At 43.8% G+C, this 18,241-nt stretch overlaps 1 protein-coding gene across 3 annotated transcripts; it reads left to right on the top strand.

Annotated features, from left to right (window-relative positions):
• Positions 1–3,437: 3,437 nt before the first annotated feature.
• LOC112230368 (N-acetyllactosaminide beta-1,3-N-acetylglucosaminyltransferase 2) lies at positions 3,438–18,218 on the top strand. 3 transcript variants are annotated; one of them, XM_024396630.2, is made up of 3 exons: positions 3,438–3,587; positions 14,419–14,557; positions 15,499–18,218. In XM_024396630.2, exon 3 carries the CDS (start codon positions 15,523–15,525, stop codon positions 16,726–16,728), a length of 1,206 nt encoding a protein of 401 aa, XP_024252398.2. In that variant the 5' UTR covers positions 3,438–3,587; positions 14,419–14,557; positions 15,499–15,522; the 3' UTR covers positions 16,729–18,218. The 3 variants fall into 3 exon arrangements, with proteins under 3 accessions (XP_024252398.2, XP_024252399.2, XP_024252401.2); XM_024396631.2 differs by lacking the exon at positions 3,438–3,587 and adding an exon at positions 3,602–3,870; XM_024396633.2 differs by lacking the exon at positions 3,438–3,587 and adding an exon at positions 13,729–13,747.
• Positions 18,219–18,241: the final 23 nt, after the last annotated feature.

Raw genomic sequence — 18,241 nt, 5'->3', positions numbered from 1 at the left:
TCGTCCGCATTCCAAGAACCTTAGGTCCTCGAATCTTCCTGCTCAAAGTCTGGACGGAAGCGATAGTGTTACTGTTTGACAACCAAGCCGACTTGCACTGACTGGCACTGTTGCCTCTGAAATGAGGAGTGGAGGAGGGGTGGCTGGCTTCCTGACGACAGGGGGGAAGAGAATGACACTCGGGGCTTTGATAAGGTGGGGGAAGTTGATTCATACACACCCTTTGCGTACCACCACCATTGACAGGGAGCTGACTGGGTCTGAGAGGACTGATACACCCTTGTATACAAGGACACATTCTTGTGTGTCTGCATCACACCCTCCTTGTAAAGTGATAGGAGGAAGATTTCAGGCCTTATGTAGGTATCGTTAATGTGGTTGTGTGACATGATTGTGGTCACACGGGGCAGTGATGAGACCAACAGGTCGGGAAGATTTGGTGGCTTACTCATCTGCCGTGAGCTGACCTGTAGGCCCTGTAACCCACTAGTCTTCTAGTGTACATTCACACCCTCTCACCGTCCACTAAGTGACCAAAGTCAGCTCTGCAATCCATTCGTCGTCAACTACGTCATCCAGGCACTGCCAACTACGTGACCCGAAGAGAGACCCAGCACTCTAGCCAAACATCACCTGGAGGTGTCAGCCTTACATGGGACCTGGAAGTCCCATTTTACAATTGCAGTAAACTGGATGTGGATTAGACAACAGACAGCAACAGCTGTCATACTATAACATCTAGATCTCAAAGGCATTATTGTAATGTAACACCAGCATGTGTACCGTTGAGTCACATGGACACACAAGTTTACCAGAGTTCAAGATGGAATTTTTAGTAACAATTTAATCAGGAGTGGGCTTTGGTTAAGGACTAGCACAGGGGCGTGTGATGGTTTAGGCTTGAAAGTGCTCACTGACGAAAGCAGCTGTAGACTCCCTGCTTACATCCCTGGTTGCCTCCCAAATTACATAATGTTTCCTAAATAGTGCACTACATTTGGGCCCATAGGGCTCTGGTCAAAAGTTGTGCACTGTGTAGGGAATAGGGTGCTAATTGGGACTCAGAGCCAGAGACATTCAATTAGCAGTTATAAATAAATCAGACTGAGTTCTAGTTGTAATTATGGCATCGGCCCATGTTTACGACAGGCGATAAAGAAATTGACTTTCCAGCTAACCCAATTATACCAGCCTGTAGTCATTCTTTTGTGTTTGAGTCTGCCTTGTATTTAGAGAAAAGCAGCAAGGGTTCTGCCTCCCATGCACGTTCCTCGTCTTTCATCGTGTTAGTGCATGTTAGATGGGGTCCACTGCATTAGCAGATAAAGTGGAGGAGACCATGGTAACAGTGGTTCTGTTGTGGTTACTCAGAGCTCACCAATCTCATATGGCTTTCACTCTGTCCAACTCCTATTAGTAAACTAAATGTTACAGCGTGAAATCTTATGCGTTTGGGTCTTTTTGGCACCTGAACAACATGGATAACACACACTTCTCAATCCAGCAGGAACCTAAGCACTGATGATTTCCTTGGACAGGCCCAGGAGTGGACAAGATGATGCATTTTCAATTTGACATGATCTCCTGAGAGATAATTTGGCACGAATACTTAAGGCCCCGTACTATTGCTAAATACGGTCATTTGAGTGCTAAATAGCACACACTACCAGTTATGAACGAGCATGACAACTGTGCTACAGAGTCCTGCCAAATACAGGTGGGGTGGTGACACAAAGTTGAATCTAGTTAATATGTAAATAAGCAAGTGTGTGTGTCGCAACCAGAGTTGACTATTGAACTGGGAAATTAGGAACTTTGAGAGGCTTGAAATGGATTTAATTGCATTGTCACTTCCTTTTTAGAGAGTCTTAATGGTGTTGGGTTGACTGGAGAACACGGGGCTTTTGCCATTCTCAAGTAAAGGAAAAGCTCACAACACTACTTCCCCGAAGGAGGAAACGGCCAGAGTGACACTGCTGAGAAAGTTATGTCAAAGAGGACGTACTATAAGATTACTGTAAAGAGGAAGTTGAAGCATGTGAGGCAGAGATGGTGTACCAGAAACACCTGTAGTCTTGAATCACCGGCCGAAACCTCTGCATAAGAGGATTTACTTTCTACAACATTTCATCCAACATTACATCCTACTATATTTCACTGAAATCTTCAGCCAATTTTGTTTAGTCATTCATTTGAAAACTGTCTTGCTGTATAGAGCCTTGAATTGTGTATATGAAAGCCTATCATGTACAGCATACAAAACATTAGGAACAGCTGCTCTATACATGATAGACTGACCAGTTGAATACAGGTGAAAGCTATGATCCCTTATTGATGTCACTTGTTAAATCCACTTCAATCAGTGTAGATGAAGGGAAGGAGACAGATTAAAGAAGGATGTGTAAGCCTTGAGACATAGATTTTGCATGTGTGTCATTCAGAAGGTGACTGGGCAGGACGAAAGATTGAAGTGCCTTTGAACGGGTTATGGTAGTAGGTTCCAGGCGCACCAGTTTGTGTCAAGAACTGCAATGCTGCTGGGTTTTTACATGCACAACAGTTTCCTGTCTGTATGGTCCATCCCCCAAAGGGCTTCCAGCCAACATGACACAACAGTGGGAAGCATTGGAGTCATTATGGGCCAGCATCCCTGTGGAACACTTTCAATACCTTTGTAGAGTCCATGCCCCAGCAAATTGATGCTGTTCTGAGGGCAAAGGGTGGTGCAACTCCAGATTAGGAAGGTGTTCTTAATGTTTTGTATACAGTGTATATACTCTATCTACCCATAAAGATACAAACAACACATTTAATTATGGAGTCCACATATGAACTTGGAACCGCAAGCTCATAAAATAGATGGTAATCACAGTGGAGCTTTTGGTTCTGTAAAGGCAAGACAGAAACGCAGGTTGACATTTATTGTCATGAATCTTGCCCTGGAGGCAGAACTGAGCGATTTACGCTAACTGCGCCAGTTGCAAAGTAACACATTGGCCTAGTGGGGTCGCCAATGATTATTTTTAGTGTTATAGGTGTGGTTAAGGTTAGAGTTAGTTTTAAAATCCAATTCTATTACTTTGTGGCTGTGCGAGCTATAGCGATCACTCTGTAGAGCTGCCTTTAGGGCAAGATTCATGACAATAATATACAACCTGCGACAGAAACACTGTAATAACTGAGTTGACTTGGGGGAGGGTGACATGAGGATGTGGGCTAGTCATTGTCGGTGATCCTCATTAACAAACAGCATTAACTGAAACAATATTTGAAGCCATGTATACTATGCATTCAACTGAATTCACGCATTTCATTCTGTCTCTTACTTGTATAGCGAGGGAAATGAAAGTACTCTACTTTGGTTTTACAATATGAGAAATCTAAATGACATGCTCTCCCAACATATTCAGTAAAGTACACAAAAAAGGAAATACGCTGCCCCTAGTTAATATCAAAGGGTACGTCACATAATTCAAGGAGGAGTCGTGCCCCTCAAACGTTACGCTAAGAATAAAATACGAATATTATTATTTCTCCCACTGATCTGAACGCAGGCTGGAATTTTCCTCTTTCTGAAAATGCGGAGGGTGAGTAGAAGTCGAGATCAGAGAGGAACAGACCCCGAACGTTACTAAGGCGTGTTCTTTCTCTCTCATTTTGGCAAGTCCTGGACTTTCACTTTACACAGGACTTCTACTGTGATCTATGAAATATTAAACTAACATGGATTGCTTATAGTGAGCATAGGCGCCTCACTCTAAAGTTATGTTTCTTGTAACTTTTTGCGGTAAAGGAGTATATTCATATAGACTCGTTTTGTAGGCTGTTGGCCAAAATGTGGCTCCTTGGATTGGAAACTTTGCTATTCAGGTAAAGTACAGCAACCAGGTTTAGAGAATACATGCTGTTTAACCGTATTGGTTAGCATATTATAACTTAGAAGACCATTAATTGCGTTTGAGTCCTGCTGCTATAGCAAACATATTAGATTCTAATATTGCAACGCCACCATAGCTACGTATGCCAGATAGAAAAACATATCAACGTTATTAATTTTGCTTCTATCAGTTTTGCTCCTATAAATACGAGTATTTGATCAATGTTAGATTATATAATGAATCATCATTGTTTCTAGGGGAAAGATGACTTAGTTAATCACCTGTAATGAACATAGGAACTGTTGATAATTACTTCATAATGGTTCGTTCAATGTCGTTTCATCAAGCCATGACATCCGCCATCTCATATTGTTCAGAAATTGTTTCTGTAGTTAGGAACCGATAGGATTAGCATTCTTGCAACATTATTTTGTTGAAATATAGTTTGATCTCTGAGAAACCAAGCTAATTAATTGCGACCAAATGGGCCCTTTTCATATAATGTTCTATAAATATAGGGACTTACATACGGAAATAATTTAGTATTTGAAACAGTGGCCAACAACACAAGTATTCAGACCCTTTGCTATGTCCACCTGTCGTAAATTCAATTGATTGGACATGATTCAGAAAGGCAGACACCTGTGTAGATAACGTCCAATAGTGCATGTCAGAGGAAAAAACAAGTCATGAGGTTGAAGGAATTGTCCGTAGAGCTCTGAGTCAGAATTGTGTCGAGGCACAGATCTGGGGAAGGGTAGCGAAAAATGTCGGCAGCATTGAAGGTCCCAAAGAACACAGTGGCCTCCATCATTCTTAAATGGAAGAAGTTTGGAACCACCAAGACTCTTCTTAGAGCTGGCTGCCCGGACAAACTGAGCAATTGGGGGACAAGGTCCTTGGTCAGGGAGGTGACCAAGAACCTGATGGTCACTCCGACAAAGCTCCAAAGTTCCTCTGTAGAGATGGAAGAACCTTCCAGAAAGACAACCATCTCTGCAGCACTCCACCAATCAGGCCTTTATGGTAGAGTGGGTAGATTTTTATTTGATTTATTTCACCTTTATTTAACCAGGTAGACTAGTTGAGAACAAGTTCTTATTTACAACTGCAACCTGGCCAAGATAAAGCAAAGCAGTGCGAAACAAACAACAACACAGAGTTACACATGGAATAAACAAACATACAGTCAATAACACAATAGAAAAAAGTCTATATACAGTGTGTGCAAATGAGGTAAGATAAGGGAGGTAAGGCAATAAATAGGCCATAGTGGCGAAATAATTACAATTGAGCAATTAAACAGCGGAGTAATAGATGTGCAGAAGATTAATGTGCAAGTAGAGGTACTGGAGCAAAAATAAAAAATAAATAACAGTATGGGGATGAGGTAGTTGGAAGGGCTATTTACAGATGGGCTATGTGCACTGATCTGTGAGCTGCTCTGACAGCTGGTGCTTAAAGTTGGTGAGGGAGATATGAGTCTCCAGCTTCAGTGATGTTTGCAATTAGTTCCAGTCATTGGCAGCAGAGAACTGGAAGGAAAGATGGCCAAAGTAGGAATTGGCTTTGGGGGTGACCAGTGAAATATACCTGCTGGAGTGCGTGCTACGTGTGGGTACTGCTATGGTGACCAGTGAGCTGAGATAAGGTGGGGCTTTACCTAGCCAAGACTTATAGATGACCTGGAGCCAGTGGGTTTGATGACAAATATGAAGCGAGGGCCAGGTAACGAGAGCATACAGGTCACAGTGGTGGGCAGTATATGGGGCTTTGGTGACAAAACGGATGGCACTGTGATAGATTGCATCCAATTTGCTGAGTAGAGTGTTGGAGGCTATTTTGTAAATGACATCGCTGAAGTCAAGGATCGGCAGGATAGTCAGTTTTACGAGGGTATGTTTGGCAGCATGAGTGATGGATGCTTTGTTGCGAAATAGGAAGCTGATTCTAGATTTAATTTTGGATTGGAGATGCTTAATGTGAGTCTGGAAGAAGAGTTTACATTTTCTAAGTCAGAACCGTCCAGAGTAGTGATGCTGGATGGGCGGGCAGGTGTGGGCAGCGAACGGTTGAAGAGCATGCTTTGTTGCGAAATAGGAAGCCGAATCTAGATTTCATTTTGGATTGGAGATGCTTAATGTGAGTCTGCAGGACTTTTACAGTCTAGCCAGACACCTAGGTATTTGTAGTTGTCCACATATTCTAAGTCAGAACCGTCCAGAGTAGTGATGCTGGACGGGCAGGCAGGTGTGGGCAGTGATCGGTTGAAGAGCATGCATTTAGTTTTACTTGCATTTAAGAGCAGTTGGAGGCTACGGAAGGAGAGTTGAATGGCATTGAAGCTCGTCTGGAGGTTAGTTAACACAGTGTCAAAAGAAGGGCCAGAAGTATACAGAATGGTGCTCGCCTGCATAGAGGTGGATCAGAAAATCACCAGCAGCAAGAGCGACATCATTGATGTATACAGAGGAAAGAGTCGGCCTGAGAATTTAACCCTGTAGCACCCCCATAGAGACTGCCAGAGTTTCGGACAACAGGCCCTCCGATTTGACACACTGAACTCTGTCTGAGAAGTTGGTGGTGAACCAGGCCAGGCAGTCATTTGAGAAACCAAGGCTATTGAGTCTGCCGATTGTGGTGATTGACAGAGTCGAAAGCCTTGGCCAGGTCAATGAATACAGCTGCATGGTATTGTCTGTTATCGATAGCGGTTATGATATCGTTTAGGACCTTGAGCGTGGCTGAGGTGCACCCATGACCAGCTCGGAAACCAGATTGCATAGTGGAGAAGGTACGGTGGGATTCGAAATGGTCGGTGATCTGTTTGTTAACTTGGCTTTCGAAGACCTTAGAAAGGCAGGGTAGGATAGATACAGGTCTGTATCAGTTTGGGTCTAGAGTGTCTCCCCCTTTGAAGAGTGGGATGACCGCCGCAGCTTTCCAATCTTTGGGGATCTCAGATGATACGAAAGAGAGGTTGAACAGACTAGTAATATGGGTTGCAACAATTTCGGCGGATCATTTTAGAAAGAGAGGGTCCAGATTGTCTAGCCCGGCTGATTTGTAGGGGTCCAGATTTTGCAGCTCTTTCAAAACATCAGCTATCTTGGTTTGGGTGAAGGAGAAATGGGGAAGGCTTGGGCAAGTTGCTGTGGGGTTGCAGGGCTGTTGACCGGGGTAGGGGTTGAAATTCTCAATTATCGTGGATTTATCGGTGGTGACAGTGTTTCCTAGCCTCAGTGCAGTGAGCAGCTGGGAGGAGGTGCTCCTATTCTCCATGGACTTTACAGTGTCCCAGAACATTTCGGAGTTTGTGCTACAGGATGCAAATTTCTGTTTGAAAAAGCTAGCCTATGCTTTCCTAACTGCCTGTGTATGTTGGTTCCTAACTTCCCTGAAAAGTTGCATATCGCGGGGGCTATTCGATACTAAGGAAGTACGCCAAAGGTGAACCAAGGGCTATATCTGTTCCTGGTTCTACATTCTTTTGAACGGGGCATGCTTATTTAAGATGGTGAGGAAAGCACTTCTAAAGAATAACCAGGCATCCTCTACTGATGGGATAAGGTCAATATCCTTCCAGGATACCCCGGCCAGGTCGATTAGAAAGGCCTGCTCGCTAAAGTGTTTTAGGGAGCGTTTGACAGTGATGAGGGGTGGTCGTTTGACCGCAGACCCATTACGGACGCAGGCAATGAGGCAGTGATCGCTGAGATCCTGGTTGAAGACAGCAGAGGTGTATTTGGAGGGTAGGTTGGTTAGGATGATATCTATGAGGGTGCCTGTGTTTACGGATTTGGGGTTTACCTGGTAGGCTCATTGATAATTTGTGTGAGATTGAGGGCATCAAGCTTAGATTGTAGGATGGCCAGGGTGTTAAGCATGTCCCAGTTTAGGTCACCTAACAGCACGAGCTCTGAAGATAAATGGGGGGCAATCAATTCACATATGGTGTCCAGGGCTCAGCTAGGGGCAGAAGGTGATCTATAGCAAGTGGCAATAGTGAGAGACTTGTTTCTGGAAAGGAAGATTTTTAAAAGTAGAATCTCAAATTGTTTGGGCACAGACCTGGATAGCAAGACGGATGTCTGCAGGCTATCTCTGCAGTAGATTGCAACTCCGCCCCCTTTGGCAGTTCTATCATGTCGGAAAATGTTATAGTTAGGGATAAAAATTTCAGGGTTTTTGGTGGCCTTCCTAAGCCAGGATTCAGACACAGCTAGGACATCCGGGTTGGCAGAGTATGCTAAAGCAGTGAATAAAACAAACTGTGGGAGGAGGCGTCTAATGTTAACATGCATGAAACCAAGGCTTTTACGGTTACAAAAGTCAACAAATGAGAGTGCCTAGGGAATGGGAGTGGAGCGAGGCACTGCAGGGCCTGGATTAACCTCTACATCACCAGAGGAACAGAGGAGGAGTAGGATAAGGGTACGGCTAGAGGCTATAAGAACTGGTCATCTAGTACGTTCGGACCAGAGAGTAAAAGGAGCAGGTTTCTGGGCGCGTTAGAATAGATTCAAGGCATAATGTACAGACAAAGGTATGGTAGGATGTGAATACAGTGGAGGTAAACTTAGGCATTGAGTGACGATGAGAGAGGTATTGTCTCTAGGGACTGCATTTAAACCAGGTGAGGTCACTGCATGTGTGGGAGGTGGAACAAAAGGGTTAGCTAAGGCTTATTGAGCAGGGCTGGAGGCTCTATAGTGAAATAAGACAATCACTAACCAAAACAGCAATGGACAAGGCATATTGACATTAGGGAGAGGCATGCGTAACCGAGTGATCATATGGTCCAGTTAGTCGCTAGGCGGGCTGGAGACACGGCGATTCAGACAGCTAGCGGGCCTGGGCAAGCAGGCTAGCAGAAGGGCCTTAGAGGGACGTCGCGACGGAAGAAGTCTGTTGTAGCCCCCTCGTGTCTGTTGTAGCCCCCTCGTGTGGTTACGTTGGTAGACCAGTCGTGATGGATCAGCAGTGCTCCGTGTAGAAAAGGGTCCAGGCCAATTGGCTAAATAGGTATAGTAGCCCAAGAAATTGGCTGATGGACCCCTTCAGCTAACAGTCCGATATGCTCTAGACAGCTAGCGGGCCGCGGCTAGCAGATGGGCATTCAGGGGACGTCACGACGGAGGAGCCTGTTGAAAAACACCCTCGGGCGGATTACGTCGGTAGTCCTGTCGTGATGAATCGGCGGGGCTCCGTATTGGCAGTAAAAGGGGTCCAGGCCAATTGGCAAAATAGGTGTTGTAGTCCAAGGAGTGGCTGATGGACCTCTTCAGCTAGCCGGGAGATGGGCCTAGCATAGGCTAGCTCCAGGCTAATTGGTGCTTACTACAGGACAGAGACGTTAGCCAGGAGTAGCCACTCAGATAGCAGCTAGCTAGCTGCGATGATCCAGGTGAAAAGGTTCAGAGCTTGCGGTAGGAATCCGGAGATATGGGGAAGAAGAAGTCCAATATGCTCTGGGTTGAATCGCGCTATGCAGACTGGCAGGAGTTGTCCGGGCTAAAGGTTAGCTGATGACCGCTAGCAGTGGCTAGCTGACTACTAGCTAGTACTTTCTGTTGGGGGTTCCGGTTCTAAAGTAAAGAAAATAGCAGATCCATACCACATTGGGTGAGGCGGGTTGCAGGAGAGTATGTTGAAGTTGAGGTTAAGAAAAATGTTTAAAAATATATGCCATCTTGGATTTTTTGAGAGATGGGAGCCACTCAGTAAAAGGCACATGACAGCCCGCTTAGAGTTTGCCAAAAGGCACCTAAAAGCATGGTGGTGGCAGGATCATGCTGTGGGGATGGTTTTCAGCGGCAAGGACTGGGAGACTAGTCAGGATTAAGGGAAAGATAAATGGAGCAAAGTACAGAGAGCTCCTTGATGAAAACCTACTCCAGAGTGCTCAGGACCTCAGACTGGGGCGAAGGTTCACCTTCCAACAGGACAACGACCCTAAGCACACAGCCAAGATAATGCAGGAGTGGCTTTGGGATAAGTTTCTGAATGTCCTTGAGTGGCACAGCCAGAGCCCAGACTTGAACCCGATCGAACATCTCTGGAGAGACTTGAAAATCTCTATGCAGCAACGCTCCCTATTCAACTTGACAGAGGTGGAGAGGATGTGCAGAGAAGAATGGGAGAAACTCCCCAAATACAAGTGTGCCAAACTTGTAGCATCATACCTAAGAAGACTCGAGGCTGTAATCACTGCAAAAATGTGCTTCAACAAAGTACTGAGTAAAGGGTCTGAATACTTATGTAAATGTGTATTTTTTCAGTTTTACCATTTTTATTAATTTGCAAAAAATATATAATTATGGGGTATTGTGTGTAGATTGATGAGAGAAAAAAAAAACAATTTAATCAATTTTAGAATAAGGCTGTAATGTAACAAAATTTGGAAAAAGTCAAGGGGTCTGAATACTTTCCAAATGCATTGTAGATGAAGGGGAAGAGACAGGTTAAAGAAGGATTTTTAAGCCTTGAGACAATTGAGATGTGGATTGTGTATGTGTGCCATTCAGAGGGTGAATGGGCCAGACAAAATATTTAAATGGCATTTGCTAGTAAGTGCCAGGTGCACAGGTTTGTGTCAAGAACTGCAACCTTGCTGGATTTTTCACGTTCAACAGTTTCCTGTGTGTATCAAGAATGGTCCAACTTGCTAAGGACATCTAGCCAACTTGAATCAACTGTGGGAAGCATTGGAGTCAATATGGGCAAGCGTCCCTGTGGAATGCTTTCAACACCTTGTAGAGCTTTTTTGAGGGCAAAAGGGGATGCAACTCATTATTAGGAAGGTGTTCCTAATGTTTTATACACTCAGTGTGTGACCAGTATAGTCAACAAGGGGCTCAGTCTGTGTTTTCATTGAGTACCTGATTGCTAGCAGTTGCTCATCTAATAGCATAGCATGCATTAGGAGGAAGGGGAGAGAGAGGCAGTCATTTCTGGATATATGGAACACTAGGTAGAACCATTGATTGAAACAGTTATTTGGGACCGAATGGGATTCCAAAGGGAAATTCACCATAGAAACCAAATGGTTACGAAGTGATACTGTCAAAATCCTTTGTCTGTTGCATATTCTTCACTGACAGGGTAAGTAATGGTTCAGAGGGAGACGCTTGGACATGTGCTGGGGAGGCCACACACACACACACTGTACACTCCAACTGTACACTACCTCCCTCTCAAACGTGTTGCTCCATATGTAGGTAGGCCTATGACTAGTCTCTTTTCACAGCATCTCTATTAGTAATGCAATGTTTTCCTTTGTGTTTGATGAGGGAGCATTGAGAGGCACTCTATTCTCCATTATCTCCATTTATGACACTCCAGAGCCAACTAAAGAGGCTCCTTGTAGGCGTCTTCAACCAGACTAGAGCGCCGTAGTAACCATGAAAATCTACATCATTCACATGTCTATATTTCTCCCGTCATACCAAATGTCCTTCGAGTTAACAGTTAGCGTGCTCATTCAATTGTTACTTTTACATCAGTGGCTTACATCACTAGAGGTCCATAGTAACCTTTGAAATCTATATCATTCACATGTCCCCTACATATTTATTTGGACAGTGAAACTAAACTTAAAATGTGGCTCTATATTCCAATATTTTTGGATTTGAAATCAAATGTTCCAGATGAGGCGAGAGTACAGAACATCACCTTTTATTTGAGGTTATTTTCATATCGGTTTTACCGTTTTAGAAATGAAAGCATTTATGTATCTAGTCCCCCCCCCATTTGAATGTATCATTAGTATTTGGACAAATTCACTTCTAGTGTATTTCATTTAGTCAAAAGTTTAGTATTTGGTCCCCTATTCATAACATGTAATGACTACATGAAGCTTGTGACTCTACAAATTTCCTAATGGTAAGAGTTAGCATGTTTTGGGGGCATGACCTTTGTGCATCTGTAACTTTCTCTTTATTATTCAGGATTCACGATGATCCGTAACCATGGTAGCATCCACATTAATGCAGAAGTGTTCAGAAACATATTATTTTCTTAGTTACGATTTGAAAAAATAACTCCAAAATGACCATACATTATTTACCATTCATTTCTACCGGTCACGACATCATCTGAAACACAACAACAACAACCAAAAAAAACGGAAAATACATCCAACAAGTTTGTAGAGTCACAAGCTTGACGTAGTCATTGTGTGCTAGGATTTTGATTTGATTTATTAGGATCCCAACTAGCCGACGCCAATGGGGACAGCTAGTCTTACTGGGGTCCGACAAAATAACGAAGAAGACATTACAGACAAAAGACTTTACAATTTGCATTCATGCAAAAACATTAACATGTCGTGTGTGTGTGTGTGCATCTATCAGTTCCACATACTGTACATGGCAGTACATGCACACAACAAGTAGGTCACATTGGGGAGAGACGCTGTGCTGTGAGGTGTTGCTTTATTTGTTTTTTTGAAAGCAGGTTTGCTTTTCACTTGCACTATATGAGATGGAAGGAAGTTCCTTGCACTCATGGTTCTGTATAATACTACATGTTTCCTTGTATTTGTTCTGGACCTGAGGACTGTGAAAAGACCCCTGGTGGCATGTGTGGTGGGGTAAGTGTGTTTGTCAGTGCTGTGTGTAAGTTGACTATGGAAACCATTTGGAATTTCCAACACGTTCATTTTCTTATAAAAACAAGAAGTGTGTCAGTCTTTCCTCAACTCCTCAACTCTTATATTGGTCCAAAATACTAACCTTTTGACTAAATGTAATACATTATAAGTGAATTTGTCGAAATACTTGACACCTTAAAATGTGCGGACTAGATACATAAAGTGCATTTATTTCTAAACAATATAAGAGATATGTATGAAAATATCCCCACAAATAAAAGGTGACATTCTGTACTGTTGCCTCATATAAAACATTCAATCTCAAATCCAAAGTGCTAGAGTATAGAGCCACATAAAAAAAAATGTAACTTCACTGTCCAAATCAATACTTAGATGAGTGTATGTATTTCAAACCTAATGTCCTTCAAGTCAGCACTTCTCACTTTCTTATCAGTGGCTGGCCTGTTAAGTCCTGTTGATATCACACTGTTGAGTCACCTGTGCTTCAGTAAACACGCTTTTCTGATGTTTAATTATGGGGGCCTCCTCTCAAATAGTTAAATAAAGGTTACATTTAAAAAAAAAAATACAAATAAAGATGTTTACGTCTCTGTCTGTGTGGCCTCTCCAGCATGTACCCAAGTGCCTCCCTCAACCATTACTTCAAGTTTAATGACTGACCATATGAAGTAAACTAATGATAGACTATGTAACTATTTAGTGGACTATGATGTGGTTGTTTTTTTTCTGTTACATAGTATTTACTTCATCAGTTTACTTCATTGAGTCCAATATTACTACTTAATGACAGATATATATATATATATATACAGTGGGGCAAAAAAGTATTTAGTCAGCCACCAATTGTGCAAGTTCTCCAACTTAAAAAGATGAGAGAGGCCTGTAATTTTCATCATAGGTACACTTCAACTATGACAGACAAAATGAGAAAAAAAATCCAGAAAATCACATTGTAGGATTTTTAATGAATTTATTTGCAAATTATGGTGGAAAATAAATATTTGGTCACCTACAAACAAGCAAGATTTCTGGCTCTCACAGACCTGTAACTTCTTCTTTAAGAGGCTCCTCTGTCCTCCACTCATTACCTGTATTAATGGCACCTGTTTGAACTTGTTATCAGTATAAAAGACTGTCCACAACCTCAAACAGTCACACTCCAAACTCCACTATGGCCAAGACCAAAGAGCTGACAAAGGACACCAGAAACAAAATTGTAGACCTGCACCAGGCAAGAAGACTGAATCTGCAATAGGTAAGCAGCTTGGAATAGGGTACCATTTGGGACACACTCTATTCTGCCACTGCAAGTGAGTGGGGGGGTCATTTTCGTGACTCGGCATTCAAAGCTCAACTTGTCTGGTTAGATTTGACAGCTTGTGAGTATCCTGCTGCTGCTGAACACACACACACACAGCAGAGCAATATTTTGAATTGCTGTAGCCTAGCTCTCTGTCTAGTTTTGTAAATAAGAGGTGCAATGCCAATCAGCAACCGTCTTTGCTAAAAGGCTAAGATTATTCCATCTACTTTCACAAGTAAGAAACTCTGAGGTCAAAGGTACAGGATTCCATTGTTTTCAGTAGATTGTCTACTCGAACCGTCACTGTAGATCATCTACAGCAAACAGAAATAGTGACATCCAGATAGTCGTTGACTACAACAATACCTCTAGTAACTACAACAACACCTCTGTTGTAACCGGGTTCTTTGGAGGGATTTGTAGTTCTTTGTCTGTGTGTTATTTTCTTGGAGGGATAGGGTAGGGCTTAGCTACAGTAGGGAGCGTATAAGCATGTCTAATTGCACTTTGGTTTGCGCAAGCCCTTTTATAACCCCTTGAGAAAATGCCTGCCCTTCCGGGAGAAAAACCGCAGTGTTGTTGACATGCTGTGTGCTTGTGTCTTTTTTGTTGTTTGTTTCCAGGTGGCTGCTGCAGGAACACCAGTCCTGTTTCAGTTCCCCTTTCTAGAACCTTCTCCCATGCAGGAGACCCACATGGGCTAAGAAGGTCTGGGCCGGGACCACAGCAACAGCCTGACCAGTCATTTCCTGCTAGTCACAGGTAATATGCTAGATATCATTTGATAACAGCGGGAGGAACTAAAAGTGATTACAATGGCTCAGCGGATTGGATCATGGTTGAAACACAGAGCTGTATTTTTTTTATTTTATTGTATTTATTTAACCTTTTATTTAACTCAGCAAGGCAGTTAAGAGCAAATTCTTATTTACAATGACGGCCTGTATGTTCACCCTCACTTCCAAATTGGAAATATATGAGGATACCGTACATGTGTTGAATTAAAGCCATTACCATTGTTATCATTTGTATGATTAAATCACGACATGTTCTGCTTCTATCCAAGGCTCTGTTTGTCTAATTTTACACTCTGTTACCATTGACACAATCATAGAGATCCCTTTACATGCCAGTGCCCTGAGGCTCACGAAAGCTCTCAGTGACATGAATAATGTACGTGGAAATGTGTGGCTCTTTTTGTGTGGCGAGGCCAGTTTAGCCTGAGATGACACTGACACACTGCCACCTGTAATTGGTGTCATGGGGAGAGCTCCTCGAATTGGGACCGCATGATGATGCTCGTCTGGGCATTGTAGAAAGAGAGGGAGGAAGCAAAGGAAATAAAGAAGGGTTAAAGAAAAATGTGCACAAGCTCATTCCTCAGGGATTAGGGGATGAAAAGCGGGCTGGTATGTGGCTGCTGCTGGGTCCGGCTTGGACACGAACAACGCACTGACCAAGAAGGCCCGCTAACCTGCTTTACCTTCAAACATTTCTCCTTGAGTCTGCTGCCTCAACACTTTAGGCTGTTAGCTGTGACCCACGACTACCTTTCACTATGTTTCTGAATGGGCCCATGCCTCCTGGGTTTGTTGTAAGTCTGCCGATCTCGTTATGGTCGCTTCATACGCTGTACGTTGTAAGTCTGTAACTTCTGGGTTTGGTCTCTTATTTCCTGTTTGTCTCTACCACTTCCTGTCTAGGTCCAGAGACTGCAGAGAGCCAAGATGCACGGCGGTCGGAAGAAAACCAGGGTGCTGTGTGTGATGATGATACTCAATGTCTTCATCTTCATCCTTGTGGGTGTGTCTCGGAACCTGGGCCAGGATAAGGGGGACCAGCGGAAGCCACGCATTCCCTCCAAGAGGTTCTGGAAGAAGCAGATGACCAGTGAGATCTTCTGGAATAAGGAGCAGCAGAGGCTGGACTATATCTACAACCCCATCCTCATGTTGGGTTTGACCAATGACTCTCTCCTGGAGCTACCTGATTGGCTCAACGACACCAAGTCCCCAGACCCCTGCCAACCGGACTACAGCGTCACCACCCAGGTGAAGGACTACAACTCCCTGCCACCCCGCTTCCAGGACTTCCTGCAGCACATGCGCTGCCGCTCGTATCCGATGATCATGGACCAGCCACGCGTATGCGAGAGCAAACCCTACCTCCTGTTGGCCGTCAAGTCCCTGGCGCCCCACTTCGACCGGCGGCAGGCCATCCGGGAGTCGTGGGGGCGGGTGGGCGTTCTGGCCAATCGGACTGTAGCCACGGTCTTCCTCCTTGGAAATGCCGTGGCAGTCGACCACTTCCCCAACTTGTCTGGGATGCTCAGCCACGAGGCCAGACTTTACGGGGACCTCCTCCAGTGGGACTACCGAGACTCCTTCTTCAACCTCACCCTCAAAGAGGTGCTCTTCCTGGACTGGTTCAGCCAGCGTTGCCCCGACGCCCGCTTTGTCTTCAAGGGGGATGATGACGTCTTCGTCAACACCTGGAGGATCTTAGACTTCCTCCACAATCTCCCAGAGATCAGGGCCAGGGATCTGTTCATAGGGGATGTAATCACCAACGCCGGCCCGCACCGGGACCGGAAGCTCAAGTACTTCATCCCAGAGAGTGTGTTCGTGGGGCCATACCCGCCCTATGCCGGCGGAGGAGGGTTCCTGTACTCTGGGGAACTGGCACTGCAGTTGCACAACATCTCCCAGCAGGTGGCGCTGTATCCTATTGATGATGTCTACACAGGGATGTGTCTCCAGAAGCTGGGCTTGGTCCCGGAGAAGCACAAGGGCTTCAGGACGTTTGACATTGATGAGAAATACAGGGGCAACCCGTGCACGTATAAGAGCTTAATGCTCGTGCACAGCAGGACACCGCAGGAGATGATCAAAATCTGGGCCTGGCTCAGCGATCCAGAATTGGACTGTCAGTGAGACATCTACATGCATCCCACATTACACCCTATTCCCTACATAGTGCACTATTTTTGACCAGAGACCTATGGGCCCTGGTCAAAAGTAGTGTACTATATAGGGAATAGGGTGCCATTTGGGATGCTTCCAATGGGTCTTTGATACATTTTTTGATGTGTTCTAAGTGCTTTCTTTGGTTTTTGTGGAATTCGCAAAATCCTCGAGGTTCGGTAGCAATGCTGGGTTCACGTGCTAGTTGGAACTCTGAATTTTCTGACTTGCTAATTAGTTGTAGTTATACACGTGCCGTGTTCAACCAGTTAGCAAGTTGAACATTTTTGAGTTTCCTAGTTCCGACTAGCACGTCACAAGTCAATGTGTTCCAGCTTCAATAGAATCAGCTGATATATCTCTAGCATTCCAAAGTATTTTTTTTACATGAGCAACCATTCATGTACACTCTTCAAGACTGTGTTTGGCAAATGTAGTATCATTAATATAAATGTACTAGTACTGTATGTACTTTTCAAGCACTATTGCACGAGAGGTCCTTCATTTGCAAGAAATGTAATTTGCCACAATAACAGTCATATGTGAAAATCACCTACGATTGGGAGGGGGATCCATATATCTTTTAATAGTAACAAGACAGTTCTTGACACAAACGGGTGCGCCTGGCACTTACTACCAAACCCTGTTCAAAGGCACTTCAATATTTTGTCTTGCCCTTTCACCCCCTGAATGGGACACAAACAATCCATGTCTCAATTATCTCAAGGCTTAAAAATCTACACTGATTGATGTGGATTTAACAAGTGACAATCAATAAGGCATCATAGCTTTCTCCTGGTCATTCTTTGTCATGGAAAGAGCAGGCATCCTTAATGTTTTGTACACTCAATGTGTGTAAAAAAATATATATATGTTTTACCACACTTATCGAGCTCCTCTTCTCTGTTTCATAAACAAAACAAAAACAAATGTGCCTGGGGCGACCAGTGGCTCTATTTCACCTTATGCGGAGCTCAGCTTTAAAGTATTTTTTTGTATTAATAAAACAAAATTGCACATTTGGTGAATAAATATTTGTTGAATAATCCAGAATTTTAAGGCGTTAGTAGACCTGTGACCCAGTGTTTTTTTAGGCTGTAGTGAGATGTTATGTGCAGAGCTCTTCCTGGATACTCACAATAGTGGAGGCTGCTGGGGGGAGGACAGCTCAACATTAATGACTGGAATGGAGTGAATGGGATGGCATCAAACCATGTGTTTGTATTTGATACCATTCCACTGGTTCAACTCCGGCCATTACCAGGAGCCCGTCCTCCCCAATTAAGGTGCCACCAACCTCCTGTGACTCACAAGCCTATAATGGAATCAACTGGGTCTGTACTTCCAACTCCATTTTATGCCCTATGTCTGTTTTCTTTTTATGTTTTCAGAAATGTGATGGATACCTGGAGTATTTCAATTTTTTATGACAGTGAATAAAAAAATATTCAAACATCAAACCTTGGAATCACTCTCGTTCTTC

Source organism: Oncorhynchus tshawytscha, linkage group LG32 (assembly GCF_018296145.1).
Source record: "Oncorhynchus tshawytscha isolate Ot180627B linkage group LG32, Otsh_v2.0, whole genome shotgun sequence".
Lineage (NCBI taxonomy): Eukaryota > Metazoa > Chordata > Actinopteri > Salmoniformes > Salmonidae > Oncorhynchus > Oncorhynchus tshawytscha.
This window is presented reverse-complemented; position numbering and strand designations above follow the sequence as displayed.